At 35.4% G+C, this 15,778-nt stretch overlaps 2 protein-coding genes across 2 annotated transcripts; both read left to right on the top strand.

Moving 5' to 3' along the window:
• The first annotated feature begins 2,171 nt into the window (after positions 1–2,171).
• Positions 2,172–3,059, top strand: LOC149146688 (uncharacterized). Its single transcript, XM_089452835.1, has one exon. It carries the CDS (start codon positions 2,172–2,174, stop codon positions 3,057–3,059), a length of 888 nt encoding a protein of 295 aa, XP_089308961.1.
• A 2,394-nt stretch (positions 3,060–5,453) lies between these two features.
• Positions 5,454–5,921, top strand: LOC149146689 (uncharacterized). Its single transcript, XM_089452836.1, has one exon. The coding sequence runs from the start codon at positions 5,454–5,456 to the stop codon at positions 5,919–5,921; it is 468 nt and encodes a 155-aa protein (XP_089308962.1).
• The last annotated feature ends 9,857 nt before the right edge of the window (positions 5,922–15,778 follow it).

Here is a 15,778-nt window from a genome sequence, read left to right on the forward strand (position 1 = left end):
TCTTCACGTAAAGGGAATTTTTCGTATCTCCAGATCATTCCTTCCCTTATCCGGTTTGTGTACTTATTCCTTGTTGTTCCTAATAACAGCTGGTCTATTTCATTTAATCCACACATTTGGGCCTTTTGCATCTTCTGTCAGAGTTGCTGACGTTTTCTCAGCCTTTTCTCAGTCTTGATGGAGGTTTTATCTGACGTGTCTGCCTCGTTCGCTTTGGTGCGGGCCACCATCGAAGCGAAATCGATCCACGGGAGAACAAGCCGACTGTGCGACTGGTAGTCAACACTTACAAAGTTAATAATCTCTCCTTCCACCCAGCCGGCACGTGAGTATCAAGGTGGCGGAGTTGATTTACCACGACGTAAACAAAAGTAGTGTCCTATTAAGACTATTCCGCCACCCTCCGCTATTAACCTTGATAGCGTTTTCCTCTCTGATAGAATTGCCAGTCTCCAAAATCGAGCTCTTGTAGGACGTTGGCATTTTCCCGATATGGACGACGGCCAGATGAGGAACTGGCTTGGTGCAAAATGGAAATCCTTACTGGGATATATACCTACGATAGTCAGACTCATGAAGAATTGGTACAACTTTCATTTTCTGAGTGTTGAAGATCTGGAAGTAATTCGAACCCAACCATGGGTTCATGGTAAGAGTTTTCTAGCTCTACACAATTGGTATATTGGATATAACCCATTGCTTAATACTCCGTCAAATAATCTTATTTGGGTTAAGTTACCTGGTCTTCCTATTGAGTTATGGACGAAGGAGACCCTCACAGAAATAGGAAATGCGATCGGGAAATTTGTCCATGTGGACCCGAAGTGTCTCGGGGCAAAAGATAAAAGAGTGGCGTGGATTCTAATTGAGAAGGAATATCGAGGAGGTTTTCCAAAACATATTGATCTCCATTGGGGGGAATCAAATGTCCAACAGAGGCTGGATTTCTGGGGGTCCCTTTTCACTGCTCGGCCGGTCATAGAACTGGTCATTTAAAAGAGAATTGTCCTTTTCGTTCGGGTGGTAGACTTCAAGGAAGGAAGTTCCAAGATAAAAACAACTCAAAATTTTCTGATAAAAAGCAGCGGGAGGATGATGGTACAAGGAAGCCTTTCGTTTGGAGGTCATCCCCCTCAAGTATGTCTAAATTATCCCCTCCTCAGCGTACATCATCCAAATTGTTTAGAAGTCTATCTTCGAAGGTTATCCCCTCCAAATTTACAGATTTACTTCCCCGAACATCTACAACTCCAACTGGGAGTGCTGATGCACATCATACCTTTCCTTTCCCTCCTGAGCCTTCTCAATGCGAGGGAGTTCCTTCCCCTTTACCGATTCCACACCCTCAGTGTGATATCCCATCTACCTCTCACATCACATATATTCCTTCCTCCTCTCCATCTCCTGTAAAAATTCCTCTCGTTTCTAAAGGAAAAGAACCATGCATTATTGTCACTCCCCAAAATTCGCCCACTTCATCTCCTTCCAACTCTGTGGGAAGTGACCTGGACTTTCTTTTGAGGAAAAAATCACTTGAACTTCAACCCCTTACCATTCACAAACCTATTATGCCTTCTTCTCCTCATATCAGTCCAACCTCCGCTGGAAATATAACTGTCAGAAGGAAGAAAAATAGAGGAAGTAGGCATTTCCGAGGCAGGAAGGATAATCCTCTGAATGTAAATCTGGATCATTCCCTCATTGACATTCCTATAATTGATCTCTCCTCTAATGGGCCCCTTAGAGCAAGACAACCCAGGGACCTGTCTACATGACTAATATCATATCTATGAATATCAGGGGTATCTATGAATATCAGGGGTCTAGGGGCAGACCATAAATTTTTGGCCCTAAAGGATTTGTTCATAACATCTCACTCCAATATTCTCCTCATTTAGGAGACAATGCATGGAGGCTCTGAAACTATTTCATATTTCAGGTGTATGTTTCCCACTTGGCACATTGCTGCCATAGAGGAAAATGGTCAATCTGGAGGTTTAGCTGTATTATGGGATTTTGCATGGATTTAGGCAAAAGCTTTCAGATGTTTTACAGATATTCTTCTCCTTGCAAATTTTCGTGGCATTGCTGGCACCATCCATATTCTAAATGTCTATGCCCCCTATAAGGATCGTTTCTCCTACTGGAACCGTTTCCTGTCATCTGAATTAATGGAAATTGACTCTCTGATGATAGCTGGTGATTTGAATGTTACATTGAGTAGTGATGAAGTTTGGGGTAGAGGCAAGAAGATTGACCCTATGGCTGGACTTATTAAAGATGCAATACTCCAGCATAATTTTGTTGATATCTGTCCTCCTCTTATTGGCCCAACATGGGATAATGGAAGATCTGACTCTGCCTATCTAGCAAAAAGGCTAGACCATTTTCTAATCCATGACAACTTGTTGGACCGTCTGGGTCCCCCAACATCGAACATTGTTAATTGTTTCATCTCTGATCACAGACCTATATCCCTTCAGTGGAGAAAACAGGGTTTTAGGAAGGGATTTCCATTCAAATTTAACAGAGTCTGGCTGGAGGATGCAAAATTCAATGATCTTGTACAGAAATCGTGGCTCAGTTACCTTCCTCAGGATTCATCTTCCCCTTCCCAATCCATTCTGTATAATCTTGTTTCTCTCAAGAACATCGTCAAATCTTGGCAAACCAAAAAGAAATATACTAATAGGAAAGCTCTAGAAGATATACAAAAGGAATTGGACAGGACAGCTGGGAGATTGTCTGATAATAGCATCCCTTTAGAGCTACGCTATCGTATAAAGGAGCTGGAAGCAAAAAAACACAGTCTACTTGCCATAGAAGAAGCCTCATGGAGATTGAAAAGTAGAGCTGTTTGGCTAAAGGAAGGAGACAGGAATACCAAATTTTTCCATAGATATGCGAACAAAAGGCATGATAGCAATGCAATATGGGAGATAAAAGATGAGGAGGGTAACTTGATATATTCACAGGAAGATATCTCAAAAGAGGCAGTAAATTTTTTTGAGAAATCATACAGAAGAAATGAGAACTGCAAGGTCGAAGACATTTTCTAGGGAATTGATCCATTTCCATCCATGTTTGATGAGGAACAAAATGAACGCCTCTACCAACCTGTCACAAAGGATGAACTTCTGATGGTAATGAAGTCTTTTAAAAAAGACAAAAGTCCAGGACCTGATGGATGGACGATAGAGTTCTTTATACACTTTTTCGATCTGGTAAAGAAGGACTTACTTAATATGGTGGAGGAATCAAGAACGATGGGCAAAATCCACCAGCACATCACATCTACTTATATTGCCCTCATTCCAAAAAAGAGAGAAGCCTCCTCCTTCTTGGATTACAGACCAATTTCTTTGTGCAATACTATTTATAAAATCATTTCTAAGATCATAGCTGGCAGAATCCGAGGTACCCTGTCTAAATTCTTGACACAGGAACAACATGGTTTTCTCCAAGAAAGGAATATCCTTGAGGCAATTGCAAACACACAGGAAAGCCTGCATTCTTTACATTCGAAAAAGATTGATGCTGCAATTCTGCAAATAGACCTCAAGAAAGCCTATGACTGTCTTGATTGGGGTTTTCTAAGATGTCTTCTTATAAAAATCGGCCTAAATTGCCACTGTACAAATTGGATAATGGCCTGTGTTGAAAATGTAAACTTTGCTATTATTATAAATGGATTACCATCTGCTTTCTTCTCTGCTGCTAGGGGTCTGAGACAGGGGTGTTCACTATCCCCTCTTCTATTTATCCTAGCAATGGATTCACTAAGTCTTCATATTAAAAGAGCTGTCATGGAGAAGAGATGTCGCCCCATGATGATCAGTAGGAGAAATCACATTTATCACAACTTATTTGTGGATGACATTCTGATTTTCGGAATGCTCTGTCAGATATCCTGGAGCTGGATACATGTCATATTAAATAATTTCCAAAGAGCTACTGGCCTCCTAATAAATGAAAGAAAATCTTTTTTCTATCATGGGGAATGTAATATGGAAATTATGGAATATTTGACAGAATTGTATAATATAAAAGTAAAGCCCATAAAGGACGGCATGAAATATCTTGGTTTTCATCTTAAACCTTCTGGCTATTCAAAAGCTGACTAGCAGTGGATCTCTGATCGTTATTTTAAAAGGATAGCTGGATGGGAATACAAATGTCTCTCTATGGCAGGAAGGGCGGTTTTAGCACAATCTATGCTGGCCCAACTAACTGTGTATTGGGCCCATCTTTTTTACATCCCGGCTAGTATTATCCATTTTCTCAATAGAATGACAGCAAATTTCATCTGGGGTGGGAGTAAAGAGAAAAGGAAATATCATCTGACAAAACTATCAAACATTACTCTTCCAAAGGATCTAGGTGGCTGGGGAATTATGGATCTTAGGAAATTCGGGATGGCTTTGCTGTGCAAGTCTCTATGGAGAAGTGTTTTTGGGGACAGCATATGGAGCAGATCCATAAGGAAGAAGTATATGGGCAATAAAGATATCACTTTTTGGTACAGGAAAGGGACTATAGGGTCTTCCCATGGCTCTGCCATATGGATGAGCTTTCGTAAAATTGAGTCTTTTTTTCTCCAAAACCTTTCTTGGAGCCTTCAAAATGGAATCAAGTTGTTTATAGGTTTTGACCCTATATTGGGAGTGGGGGAGGATATCTATATACCACCTCAAATGATAAAAATTCTCCATCGTATGGGGATCTTTACCTGGAGTCAAGCTATCGCAGGATGGCAGGGATCCATTCCCATTTGGAAAAATGCTTATCAAATGGGCCTAAAAGGAAGTTTTTCTCTTCAGTGGACAAAGATTCTGATGACCTTGAGGAACACAGGTATATGTCATACTGAAGCACAGGACTTTCTCTCCTGGAAGGGAAAAAGTTGGAAGGGAAATGTAAGTGTAAAAGATATCTATTCTACCCTGACCAGGAACCACCTTTCTCAATCAGTCAATATCTTCCCTCTGTCATTATGGAAAACTGGGAGCCCCTACAAAATCATCATCTTCTCCTGGTTAGTTTTCCACAACAAAAATCTTACATGGGAAAATTTGCAGAAGAGGAAATGGACTGGACCGGGAATATGCCTTATATGTAAAGCGGAGGGAGAAAATAACTATCACATGTTCCTGGAATGCAGTTTCACCCTTCAGCTATGGAGGAACCTTGTGTCCTATTTTGGTTTTAGTTTTGTGATGCATTCCTCACTGAAAGAATCACTCGAATGGTGGAGTACTCAGAAAGCAATATGGAGACCCATCCCACAACTTGTTTTCTGGTCTATCTAGAAGTGGAGGAACAAATATTTGTTCCAAAACATAAAGGAAGATTATAAGTCTGTTTTTGAGAAGATTATCTCTCTTTATAACTCTCTTCCTCCCAAGATTATACAACATAAAAATATAAAAACCAGGGATATTAAGATTAGCCAGATGAGCTTTCCTAGAGCCTTTTTTGATGGGGTTGCACAAAATGGTAAGTGTGCCTATGGTATCTATATTGTCATGAATGAAGCACAACAGTTTGCCATTTACTGGAATGGTGGAAAGGGAACAAACAACAAAGCCGAAGCAATGGCTCTATCAGGGCTTCTTCATTTTAGCATTTTCCTAAATATTCAGTCTCTGCAGATCTATGGTGATTCTAAAGTTATAATTGATCATGTCACTGACAAACTTTCCATAAAAAATCACAAGCTAACAGGATGGATGAACAGAATTGATTCTTTCTGGAGGAGGAGAAAGGATTATTCTATTCATCATGTGAACAGATCACAAAATACTCATGCAGACGTTTTGTCAAAGAAAAGGCTCCTATCCCAAATGGGCAAATGGAAAATGGATATACAACTGGCTGCTACAACCTACCAGATTGAGGATTTTTCTCTTCCTGGTACATAATCTATCTTGCTGTCTATCTCTATCCCCTGGTACGTATACTGGAACTGTTTTTCCACCATAGTGCATGTTTTCACTTTTTGACTGAAGATGCTCAGATAATGAGGACTTATCTATCTTTGGCCAAACTATTTGGTCATTTTTTTGTGTTTCAAGCTTACTGCATGGACAAATCATATTATCTTCTGGTACCTTTTTCTCCCCCTAGGCTTTCAGGTGTAAAAGTATGAGGAGGATATTTTTACTATCTCCCAAGTCTAGGCATTAGCTTGATATTTCAGCCATCCATATGTATATTGGGACTCATATGATATTAATACAATCTAACTTTTTTTGTACTCAAAAAAATGTTTATACTTAAAACATGATACATCTCTATTATTTAAAACTAAAATTTATATTTGAAATATGATATATCTATGCTATTTATATTATTTTTTAATATTTTTTCATAAAATAATACAATGATCAAATATTTTAACCCAATGTTCATATTTTAATTAAATATCAAAAATCTATTAATTTTATTTGTTTAATGTTTATATTTAATACATGATACATCTCTATTATATAAAACTAAATTTTATATTTGAAATATGATATGCTATTTAAAATTATGAATAGATATGATTTTTCATTTTTATTATGAAAATAACTCATATTAGATGGTTCCAAACTCTATTAAACAACTAATAATGAAAATAATCTCTTAAAAAAAATAATAATAATTAATTTATTTTTTTCTCCTACACATGATGAAAGGTTAACAGAGGTAATGGAAAAATCATGATTAAAGGTAATGGAAAACACTTTACGCTCCCCATTCCGCCTCTCTTTTCAAGTTTTTCAATTTCGTCGAAATTTTTATTTTATCTCTTTTTAATCTTCATTTCTTTTCAAGATTCTGTCAATGGCTTCCTTTCATTTTAATCCGTCAGTTTACCTTTCTTACCTTTTTATTTTCTGTAATTTTAAACACTTAGACTTATATTTTAATTTTAATCACTTGAACACCGAGAAGTGAGTACATAATATTTGAGAAGATCGGTAACCAGAAGATAAAAATCTTTATTTAGACTGCCAAGTTTCATAGTTAAGATGGATATTTGACCGTAAAAGTGCTATATTGGATTTTTATTTACATAATATTAATTATAAATAAATTAAATTACCTTTGCACAGGAAAAAATTGTTAAACCATTTTTTATCTAATTTAATTTTCCAATCATTACGATAAATAATAACTAAATTTATCAATAATAAAAAATTTCGATTCAGATCAAATCTCCCATTACTGCGTTCTCATATTTATTGTATAAGCATTATGACTTTATCATTTCTTTTATGTCAACAACCTTTTGCCTTACAAAAGAACTTTAAGAACTGTCAATATCCTTAGAAGGTAAATCTCATAACTAGAACATAAACTTGATAATATTTTTATTAGGTAAATTATCATTTTAATTTTTTTAAATATTTATAATTTTTTGAATTTTGAGATCATATTTTTGTTTTATACCTAATAAGTTTAAAAAAATATTTTCTTGTTAGGATTGCAAAATTAAGTAGTAGTGTTTAAAGATGTAGTTACCACAAATTTTAATACTAATTACGACAAATTTACTTAATTTTTTTTAGCTTTTAAATAAACTATATTTTATATGAATACCAGAGATCAATATCATAGGTTTTTATAAACCTAAAACTGGAAAACCACCCATAATTTAACCTAATCAAGGATGAACTATTCTAACAACTTTAAATTTCAAACCTCAAAAGGAATACAAATGTAAGCTTTTGTGTCCTCCACATGCGTTTATGTGCAACGCTGAGCCACATATTCAATCATCAATGCAATTTTACAAAGAAAGCCAAAATAATATCCAATATCCATTCTAGTGCACTTAGAACATTGGCACCAAAAACAAATTTACATGCAATCCCACCTCTTTCCTTTCTAATTGATAACTGTAAGCATATGAAAAAAGTTGTTTACTAAATTATTGTGAGGAATTTGAGCTCATTTACAATTTTAGGGATTTGCATACATCCCTATTTGAATTTATTCAACTCCCATTCAATCTCTAATGCATGCATTAAGCCAACACCATCAATATGTCCATGTAGCACTCCATGTTGTTTTAATCTCTCTTAAAAAAACATATATGGGTGCCTACACCTAGGTAAAAATATATGTGTCTTAAGGCCTGAACATGGTTAAGAGGGAGGAAAGGGGGATGAAACAAGGGGCTTAAGCCCTAAATGAACCTTCTTCATCTTAATAACCATGAGTATAGGGGGAAGCACTTGTTCCTTGGGCCCTAAGAATAGGTTCTTGGCCTCGATCACCATGAACAACAACTAGAAACTACGATATGATCCCTTTCTAAGGAGTCTTTGGTGTTAAGAGTAAAATAAAAACACCATTATAATGTTTTACACATGGAAGATTGGTTGTAAGGCCTTAACCATTGTCAAGGAATCCAAGAAAGTGCCCCAAGGTGTTTTTGAATCTCATTGGGATCTAAAGCCCTCAAACTGGTCCTTGAGCCAAAACATAAGTCCTCTATAGGGTTTCTTTATAGACCATCAAGTGGGATATAGGAACCATGGTTAAGTTCTCTACAATGGGAAGTGGTGTCAAGGCATAAAGATTGTTAGAGAGAAAATAATGGTGTTAAGCCCTAATTGAATATTCCTAAGCTCAAGCACCTTGAACAAGACCTATGAACCATAAAAAAAATCCTTGTCTAAGGATTATTTGGCATCTAAGTTGAATATGCTCACTATTACGAGCTCTTGGCCATCATGGATAGTTCTCAAGTCCTTAAACATGGTAAATAGGGGGAAATAAGAGTCTGTGGTATGAATCCTTTGCTTCTCAAACTTAAGCACCATGGATGAGTCCTCAAACCAGTGCATATGACCTCTATGGTGTATCATTCAACTCTAAGTGGTATATTATCACCATGAATAGGTTAGTTGTGAACCAAGAATGTGCCTTAAGGTCTAATCAAGGTTAAAGGAAGAAAATATGGGCCTTGTTCCCTAAATAATTTTTCTCAACATGTATTTCCATGAAAAAAGGCATATTAATTGCATGTGGACTATCTCATTAGGTAAGATGCCTAAGAATAAACCTCAAAAAGCCTATCAAGGATAATCGACTCAGGGGGCGAGTTGACAAGATAGTCAAAATCAAGTTGACAAGAGGGTAAGACAATGATTCATTTGATAGGTTAAGGGTAAAGTTGTCAGAAGTTACCTCAGTCAAAGCCAATGGGTATGGAGTAGCGGAAAGGATCATAGTCAAGTACACACATGCAAGTGATCAAAAGGAAATCATCTATAGTTAGAACTAATTAGAAAATGATTAGGAATATCTACATTCCCTATATCTCAACCAATGAAATTCATCCACATGTATTGATTTGATAAGATAGAAATTAGGTTTTTCTCTACCTATAAATAGAGCATGATGTAAGGTTCATGGAGGTAATGAAAAATGCATGATCGAGTAAAAATGGGTGATGTATGAATGCATTGGTCTTAGGTTTAACCTAATGTCAACATTCATTGTAATCTAGCTTGGATATTTTGTTGAGAAGATAAGAGTGGTGAATCTCAAAGTTCGGCTACATTTCATAGTTAAGAGTTTCTAGAGTAAAATATTTGTGTTGTGTGGATATTTATGATGTGCCATTGTTTATTTTCTATTATACAAGTTCTCTCATGTGCATTTAAAGGTTTATGTTAGAGGAGATTATAATTTAGTTTACATGTATAGTCAACTCTATAATGTTCTTTAGTATCTAAACCATAAAGTAGGTGACTTAAGCTCAAAATCTCACATAAGAGCTCATTTTGGCTATAGAGGGACACCTTTACTATCAAATATTGCGGATCTTGAAGGTAGACCTATTCAAGAAATAATTTTTTAATTTGATCTAACACAATCCTATTTGGGTGGAAGTATGAAGACAAAACTTCAGATAAAGAAGGATGGCATAAATACAAGGATTGAGATTAAGAAGTTTAATGACCAAAAACTTGAGCTTTGGAAGCTTAAAATCAAGGATCTCTTCATGGAACAAGAACAATGGATTTTTCTGCATCTCAAACCACCTCCATCTTGCATGCCATTGGAGGATTGGGAGAAACTCAATTTTTTTTAAGTATGATTTAACTTTGACTTGTAGATTCAGTGTTGTTGATTGTGTCATGGGAAGACACTCTGATGAAATTGTGGGATAAGTTGGGAAACTTAAATACCAGTTAGAATCATTAGTCAACCAAAATTTTCTTCATAAGAAACTTTATATTCTAAGGATGAGTCAAGGTGATTTAGTAATAGAGCACATGCATGAAACCAATATTGTGATCAGTGAGACATTGAGTTTGATATCTCTTAAAAAAGAGGAAAGGTGTATCAATATGTTTTGTTCTTTGTCACACTGATGGGTGAGTCTAGTTGTGGTTATTAGAAATAATATGACCATACTAATGCTTGATGATGTAGTGGCATCTCTATTATCATAGGAAATGAGATGAAATAACATGGAAGGATTGAACCAGGAAGCATCCTTGGTAAAATTTTAAGTAACTAATAGAGGTAAAGGTAAATTTTTGAAAGGAGATATAGGTCAAAAGGAAGATCTGTTTCTTCCCCTATGTCAACAAGAAGATATTAGAAAAATTCGGTAAAGAAGAAAATTACATAAAAGACTATAAGTACTCCGTGATGAAATGGATTTTATAAGCATTTAAATAAAAGGGGAAATTTTTTTGGATGAAGGATGAGATGTGTATTTAACTTCAACGAGTACATAGTTAGACATCAAAACATGGTTTATCAACTTAGGAGTGTCCTATCATATGACACCCTATTACATTGATAAATATTTTATTAAATGTTTGGATGAAAACGCTACGTGGTAGGTGCTCGTCATTAGAAGACCAAACAATAGCCCATGACAAGGGTTAACATTGGCCCAGAGAGAATGTACCATGACACCACTTCCAAGTGCTATCCTGTTGCAAAACATTAATTCCAACCAACTGCATTAAATTTGTTGAGTCTAGTTTATTCTGGAGAATTTAGGAGGAAGTTTCGAGAGTTCAAGTAGCTTATGAAGAATCCATTGTCACCGACAACATAAAATCGAGAAGCTTTATCATGATATATAAAATCATTCTCTAGCCATATAAATTCCAAGTTGTGCTGTTTTATGATCAGTTTTTGGGTTTTTTGTCGTGGTATCAGAGCCGAAGGTTTCGACTTAGTTTCACAGCTCAAGGCTGGTCTACGCTTGGAGGAGATTGACTGTATGTTGTGAAGACTGGTGTGGAGCACAAGTCGGAGCACTATTGTGAATAGAAGTGCTGGCGTATTTTTGTTTGCAAGCTGTTGCAGTTGCAGTTGCGGTGTATCGCTGCGTGGATCTTGGACGTTGGAGCTGGAGTGGCTTTAGTTGTGTGGAGTTTCGAGCCTGTGGCAGTCGTGGAGGCATAGTCAAAGTGGTGGAGCATTGTGGCGGCCATCAAATGAGGAGCCAGTGCCGCTTGAAGAGGCATGGAGGAGCCGAGGAGCAAGACTGATGTGTAGGCTTGCAGAGCCTGAAGTTGTTTGTTGCCCATAGATGTTTTTGTGGTGAATGGTTTGTTGTTGTGATGAGAAGAGGTGACGCTCGAGATGTGTGATGGCAAGGAGAAGTTGCCATTGAAATTTTCTTATTGCGATTGAGGCGTTCGAGCCACTGTGACGAGGACTGTGTTGTACGGTCAAGACCGCCATGGAAGGTAAACCCGATCAAGCGATGCTTGTTTTTCTTTCCAACACTGTTGCAGGGATCTAGGGAGTCGAGCTTCTAGAAGTGTGCAAGGTTGCATTTGAGCTTGATCTACATGCCTGAAGCTATAGATAAATGAAGTTTAGAGAGTTTTGGATCATTTCTAGCGACAAGGAATTTGGTTTGAAGGTTCCAACAAATTTTGACGAGATGAGCCATTGAAAAAATTAAGCGTGGCAGTAGAATTTTCTTTAAAGTTCTTTAAATTTGGTTAGTGTTTTCAAATGCTCTCTTTTTTAACAGTGTTGCATGAAACAAAAAAGGAAAGGAGGGTCGATTCAAAAAAAGGAAGAATTTAATACATTTACACACTGTCATTAAAGTTGTGAAAACACCTTGCGTCAAAATATTTTGGAGACCTTTGAGTGAGATATTTTTAAGTGGGTTTATTAAAAAGGTTCTTTGATATAGGGAAATATTTATGTTATTCCTTAAAAAAATATAATGGATTTGTTCAGTGTGAATGCCTTATGGTTTGAAGTGAGAATATGAGGGCATGATTGTTGTTCAGGCTACTAGCCCTATGTTGTCAATCTGAGTTTACTATTATGGTTGTTGATTATGCTGACAAAGTATACCGTGTTTAGCTTTGCACAGTGTGAGTCATGCAGCGGCTGGTGATGCTTGGTGTTAATTATTTCTTTGGAAATGTGTTTGGTATGAATTGAAGTGTGTTGAGGAGCTAGAGTTCATTGTTTGTTGCAGATTTGGTTCTGTGATAGAGTGATGGGTCAACAAAGGAGACTCAAATAATCACGGAGAAAATTAAAATACTTGAGGAGAAAGAATGAAATGGCAGAAGTTGCAGAAGGATTTGAAATGTTTCCTATTATTAAATTCATGCCTAGTGAAGATATGAATCAGCAAGAAGAATTTGAGGACACCGATGCAATATTGAAGCGATTAATACCAGTTCTTCCTACTTTCTGAGAGATGTATGAAGTGAAATTTTATGAGAATCATGTATCCCATGAAGAGTGGTTCAATCTCATTCAAGAAAAGCATCTTATTGATGAGTTTTTATTTGGTGAGAAGAGTTTCCTACCTCCATACACAAATCAAATGCTGGACAACATGTTTGCAACAACAAAGTTGATTAAAGAGGTTGAAGACATGTATCAACCAACGATGTCAGCGAAGAAAGATGAAGGAAGAAAATCTCTCTTAAAACAACATGATGACAATGGTTTCTTTCATATAAATCTAACATTTCGTTTAAGTGTGCAGATATTGACATCCAAGAAGAAATTGCAAGCATTAAGGACAAGTATAAGTCCCAAGAACCTGCTGCAATATTGAATACAAAGAATATTAATCTGCAATCAAGAAAGGAGAAGCTCCATCACTATCTTATGGAAACAAAGGTGAAGATGAAACTGCACCAGCTAATGAACAAGCATAGACCCTTTAGCAAGAAGGCAAAAATGAAAGATGAGTTATCAAACCGTGTGTTGTAGAAAATCCAGATTATGTTGTAAGCCTAGCTAAGACTTAGACCAACAGGGATGTCAATTAAGAATATGTTTGTGTCTTATAAATTGTGTTATAGGGTATTTTGTATGTTTATTTTATGGTTGGAATTAAGGGGGATTGTCGGAAAACATTAATTCCAACTGCTTGCATTAAATGCGTTGAGTCTAGTTTCTTTTGGAGAATTCAGGAGGAAGTTTCAAGAGTTCAGGTAGCTTCCCGAACAGGGCATTGTCACCGACGACATAAAATCGAGAAGCTTCATGATGTATAAAATCATTCTCTGGCAATGTAAATTCCAAGTTGTGTTGTTTTGTGATCAGTTTTTGGGTTTTCGGTGATTCCGAGCCATTCCTTAGCCGGCGGTGTTCATAAACCCATGCCATAGCTCAATGATGTTGATGTGTTGGATCACTGTTTCTCACGGACACAATGACACTTATGAGCTGAATTGCACTACAATCGTGTAAGCTGTTAAAGGAGGAAAATTCCAAATCCCCACCAATCTATCGTTGGATCAAACTCATTATAACCCACGGAAACTCCTTCATCGACATTGGGACGCACGAGGGAAAAATCTGCGAGTTTTGATCCGCAGTGAAATGCTTGCTACTCATATTGTCATTAAAGGTTTGTATTTTGGCTTTGTGGATTTCGTTTTCATTTTTGTTTAAGTTAAGGATTAAAATGAAGTACAATAATATTGAAAGTTATTTCCGAAAATAAGTTATACTAATTTATCAATATAAATAGATTTATATAAAATCCACTCTCATTTAATTTGAATACCCACTAATTACTCATTTTTGAAAAAATGAATCACATAATCATTCATATATATATATATATTTTGGATTGAGAAATTGCAGGATTTATAAAAAACTAAATTTATTTAATAAGTTTAATAATTTAAGTTTAATTAATCATTAATTAATAAGTTTAATTATTAAAAAAAGTCTTTTGGTAGAAATCACATAAGAGAAATTTTTTGCTGATGCATTTCGAACCAACAAGTGTGGTTCATCATGAGGACCAAAAGACTTTTCTTAATTCATTATGGATCAAAGAAGCCTGAATTTAGAAAACAAGTTTAATTGTGTTTAATAATTAATAATTAATTGAGAATTAATAATTAATTAATATGTTTAATTAATTAAGTTTAAGATTAAGATTAATTAATAATTAATCATGTTCAACCTTGGTCCATGGTCACATTGTGACAATCATGGTCAACCATGATCTAGTGTCACATTGTGACAAAGATTGTCTCAATATAAAAATCAACCATCATTAACTATGGTTAATCATGATCAACCATGGTCCAATGTCAAATTGTGACAAAGATTGTCTCAATATGAAAATCAACCATGGTCAACCATGGTCCAAGGTCACATTGTCACAAAGACCATCTCAATATGGAAATCAATGTGACAATCATTGTCACAATGTTACATTACATTGGAATCTATTCAATGTCAAATTGTTACATTACAAAATTTGGGTTTAATACTAAGTTTATAATATTAGGGTCTTTTGATATTGGGTTTATAATTTATAACATTAGGGTTTGTAATACTGAACTTTGGGTAATAATCCTTAGGTTTAAAATCCCCTGGGTTTATTAATCTTAGAGTTTATATTGCTAGGGTTTATTAATATTATTATTAGGGTTTATAATATTAATTTTTGGGTTTAATATTAATCCCCTGAGTTTAATATTATTCCCCTTGGTTTATAATCCATTGGGTTTATAATATTAATCCCTTGGGTCTATTAATCCCTTACTTTTATATTATTAGTCTCTTCGGTTTATAATATTAATCCTAAGTTTATAATATTAATCTTACAGTTTATATTCCTAGGGTTTAATATTAATATTAGGGTTTAATCTTATTCCCTTGGGTTTAAAATCCTTCGAGTTTTTAATATTGATCCAATGGGTTTATTAATCCCTTGGGTTTATAATATTTATCCTACAGTTTGTAATATTAATCATAGGGATTATATTCCTAGGTTTTAATATTATATCTAGGGTTTTATAATATTAATCTTAGGGTTTAATATTAATCCCTTCAGTTTATAATACCTTAGGTTTATAATAATAATTCCTTGGGTTTATTAATCTTAGGGTTTATATTTCTATGATTTAATATTAATTTTAGGGTTGATGTTATTCCCTTGGGTATTAAATATTAATCCTTTGAGTTTATATTATAAATCCCAAGGTTTATAATATTAATGTTAGGGTTTAATTTTTATTTTAGGCTTTATAATATTTATCTTAGGGTTTAGATGCCTTGGGTTTATAATATTAATCCGTTGGGTTTGCGTTAAAGATCTTCTCAATATGAAAATTAGTCATGGTCAATATTGGTCAAACATGGTCGACCATGGTCAATTATGGTCAATCATGGTCAACCATGGTCCAATGCCACATTGTGGCAAATATTACCTCATTTTAAAAATCAACCATGGTTTAACGTCGCATTGTGTGAAAGATTGTTTGAATATGAAATTCATTCATGGTCAACCATGGTGAAT

This window comes from Pinus tabuliformis, chromosome X (assembly GCF_031772625.1).
Source record: "Pinus tabuliformis cultivar Carrire ecotype Pingquan chromosome X, CPIR1, whole genome shotgun sequence".
Classification (NCBI taxonomy): Eukaryota; Viridiplantae; Streptophyta; class Pinopsida; order Pinales; family Pinaceae; genus Pinus; species Pinus tabuliformis.

Coding starts and splice junctions, on each gene's coding strand:
- LOC149146688 (XM_089452835.1), top strand. CDS start 2,172: ATGGAAATTGACTCTCTGATGATAGCTGGTGATTTGAATGTTACATTG.
- LOC149146689 (XM_089452836.1), top strand. CDS start 5,454: ATGAGCTTTCCTAGAGCCTTTTTTGATGGGGTTGCACAAAATGGTAAG.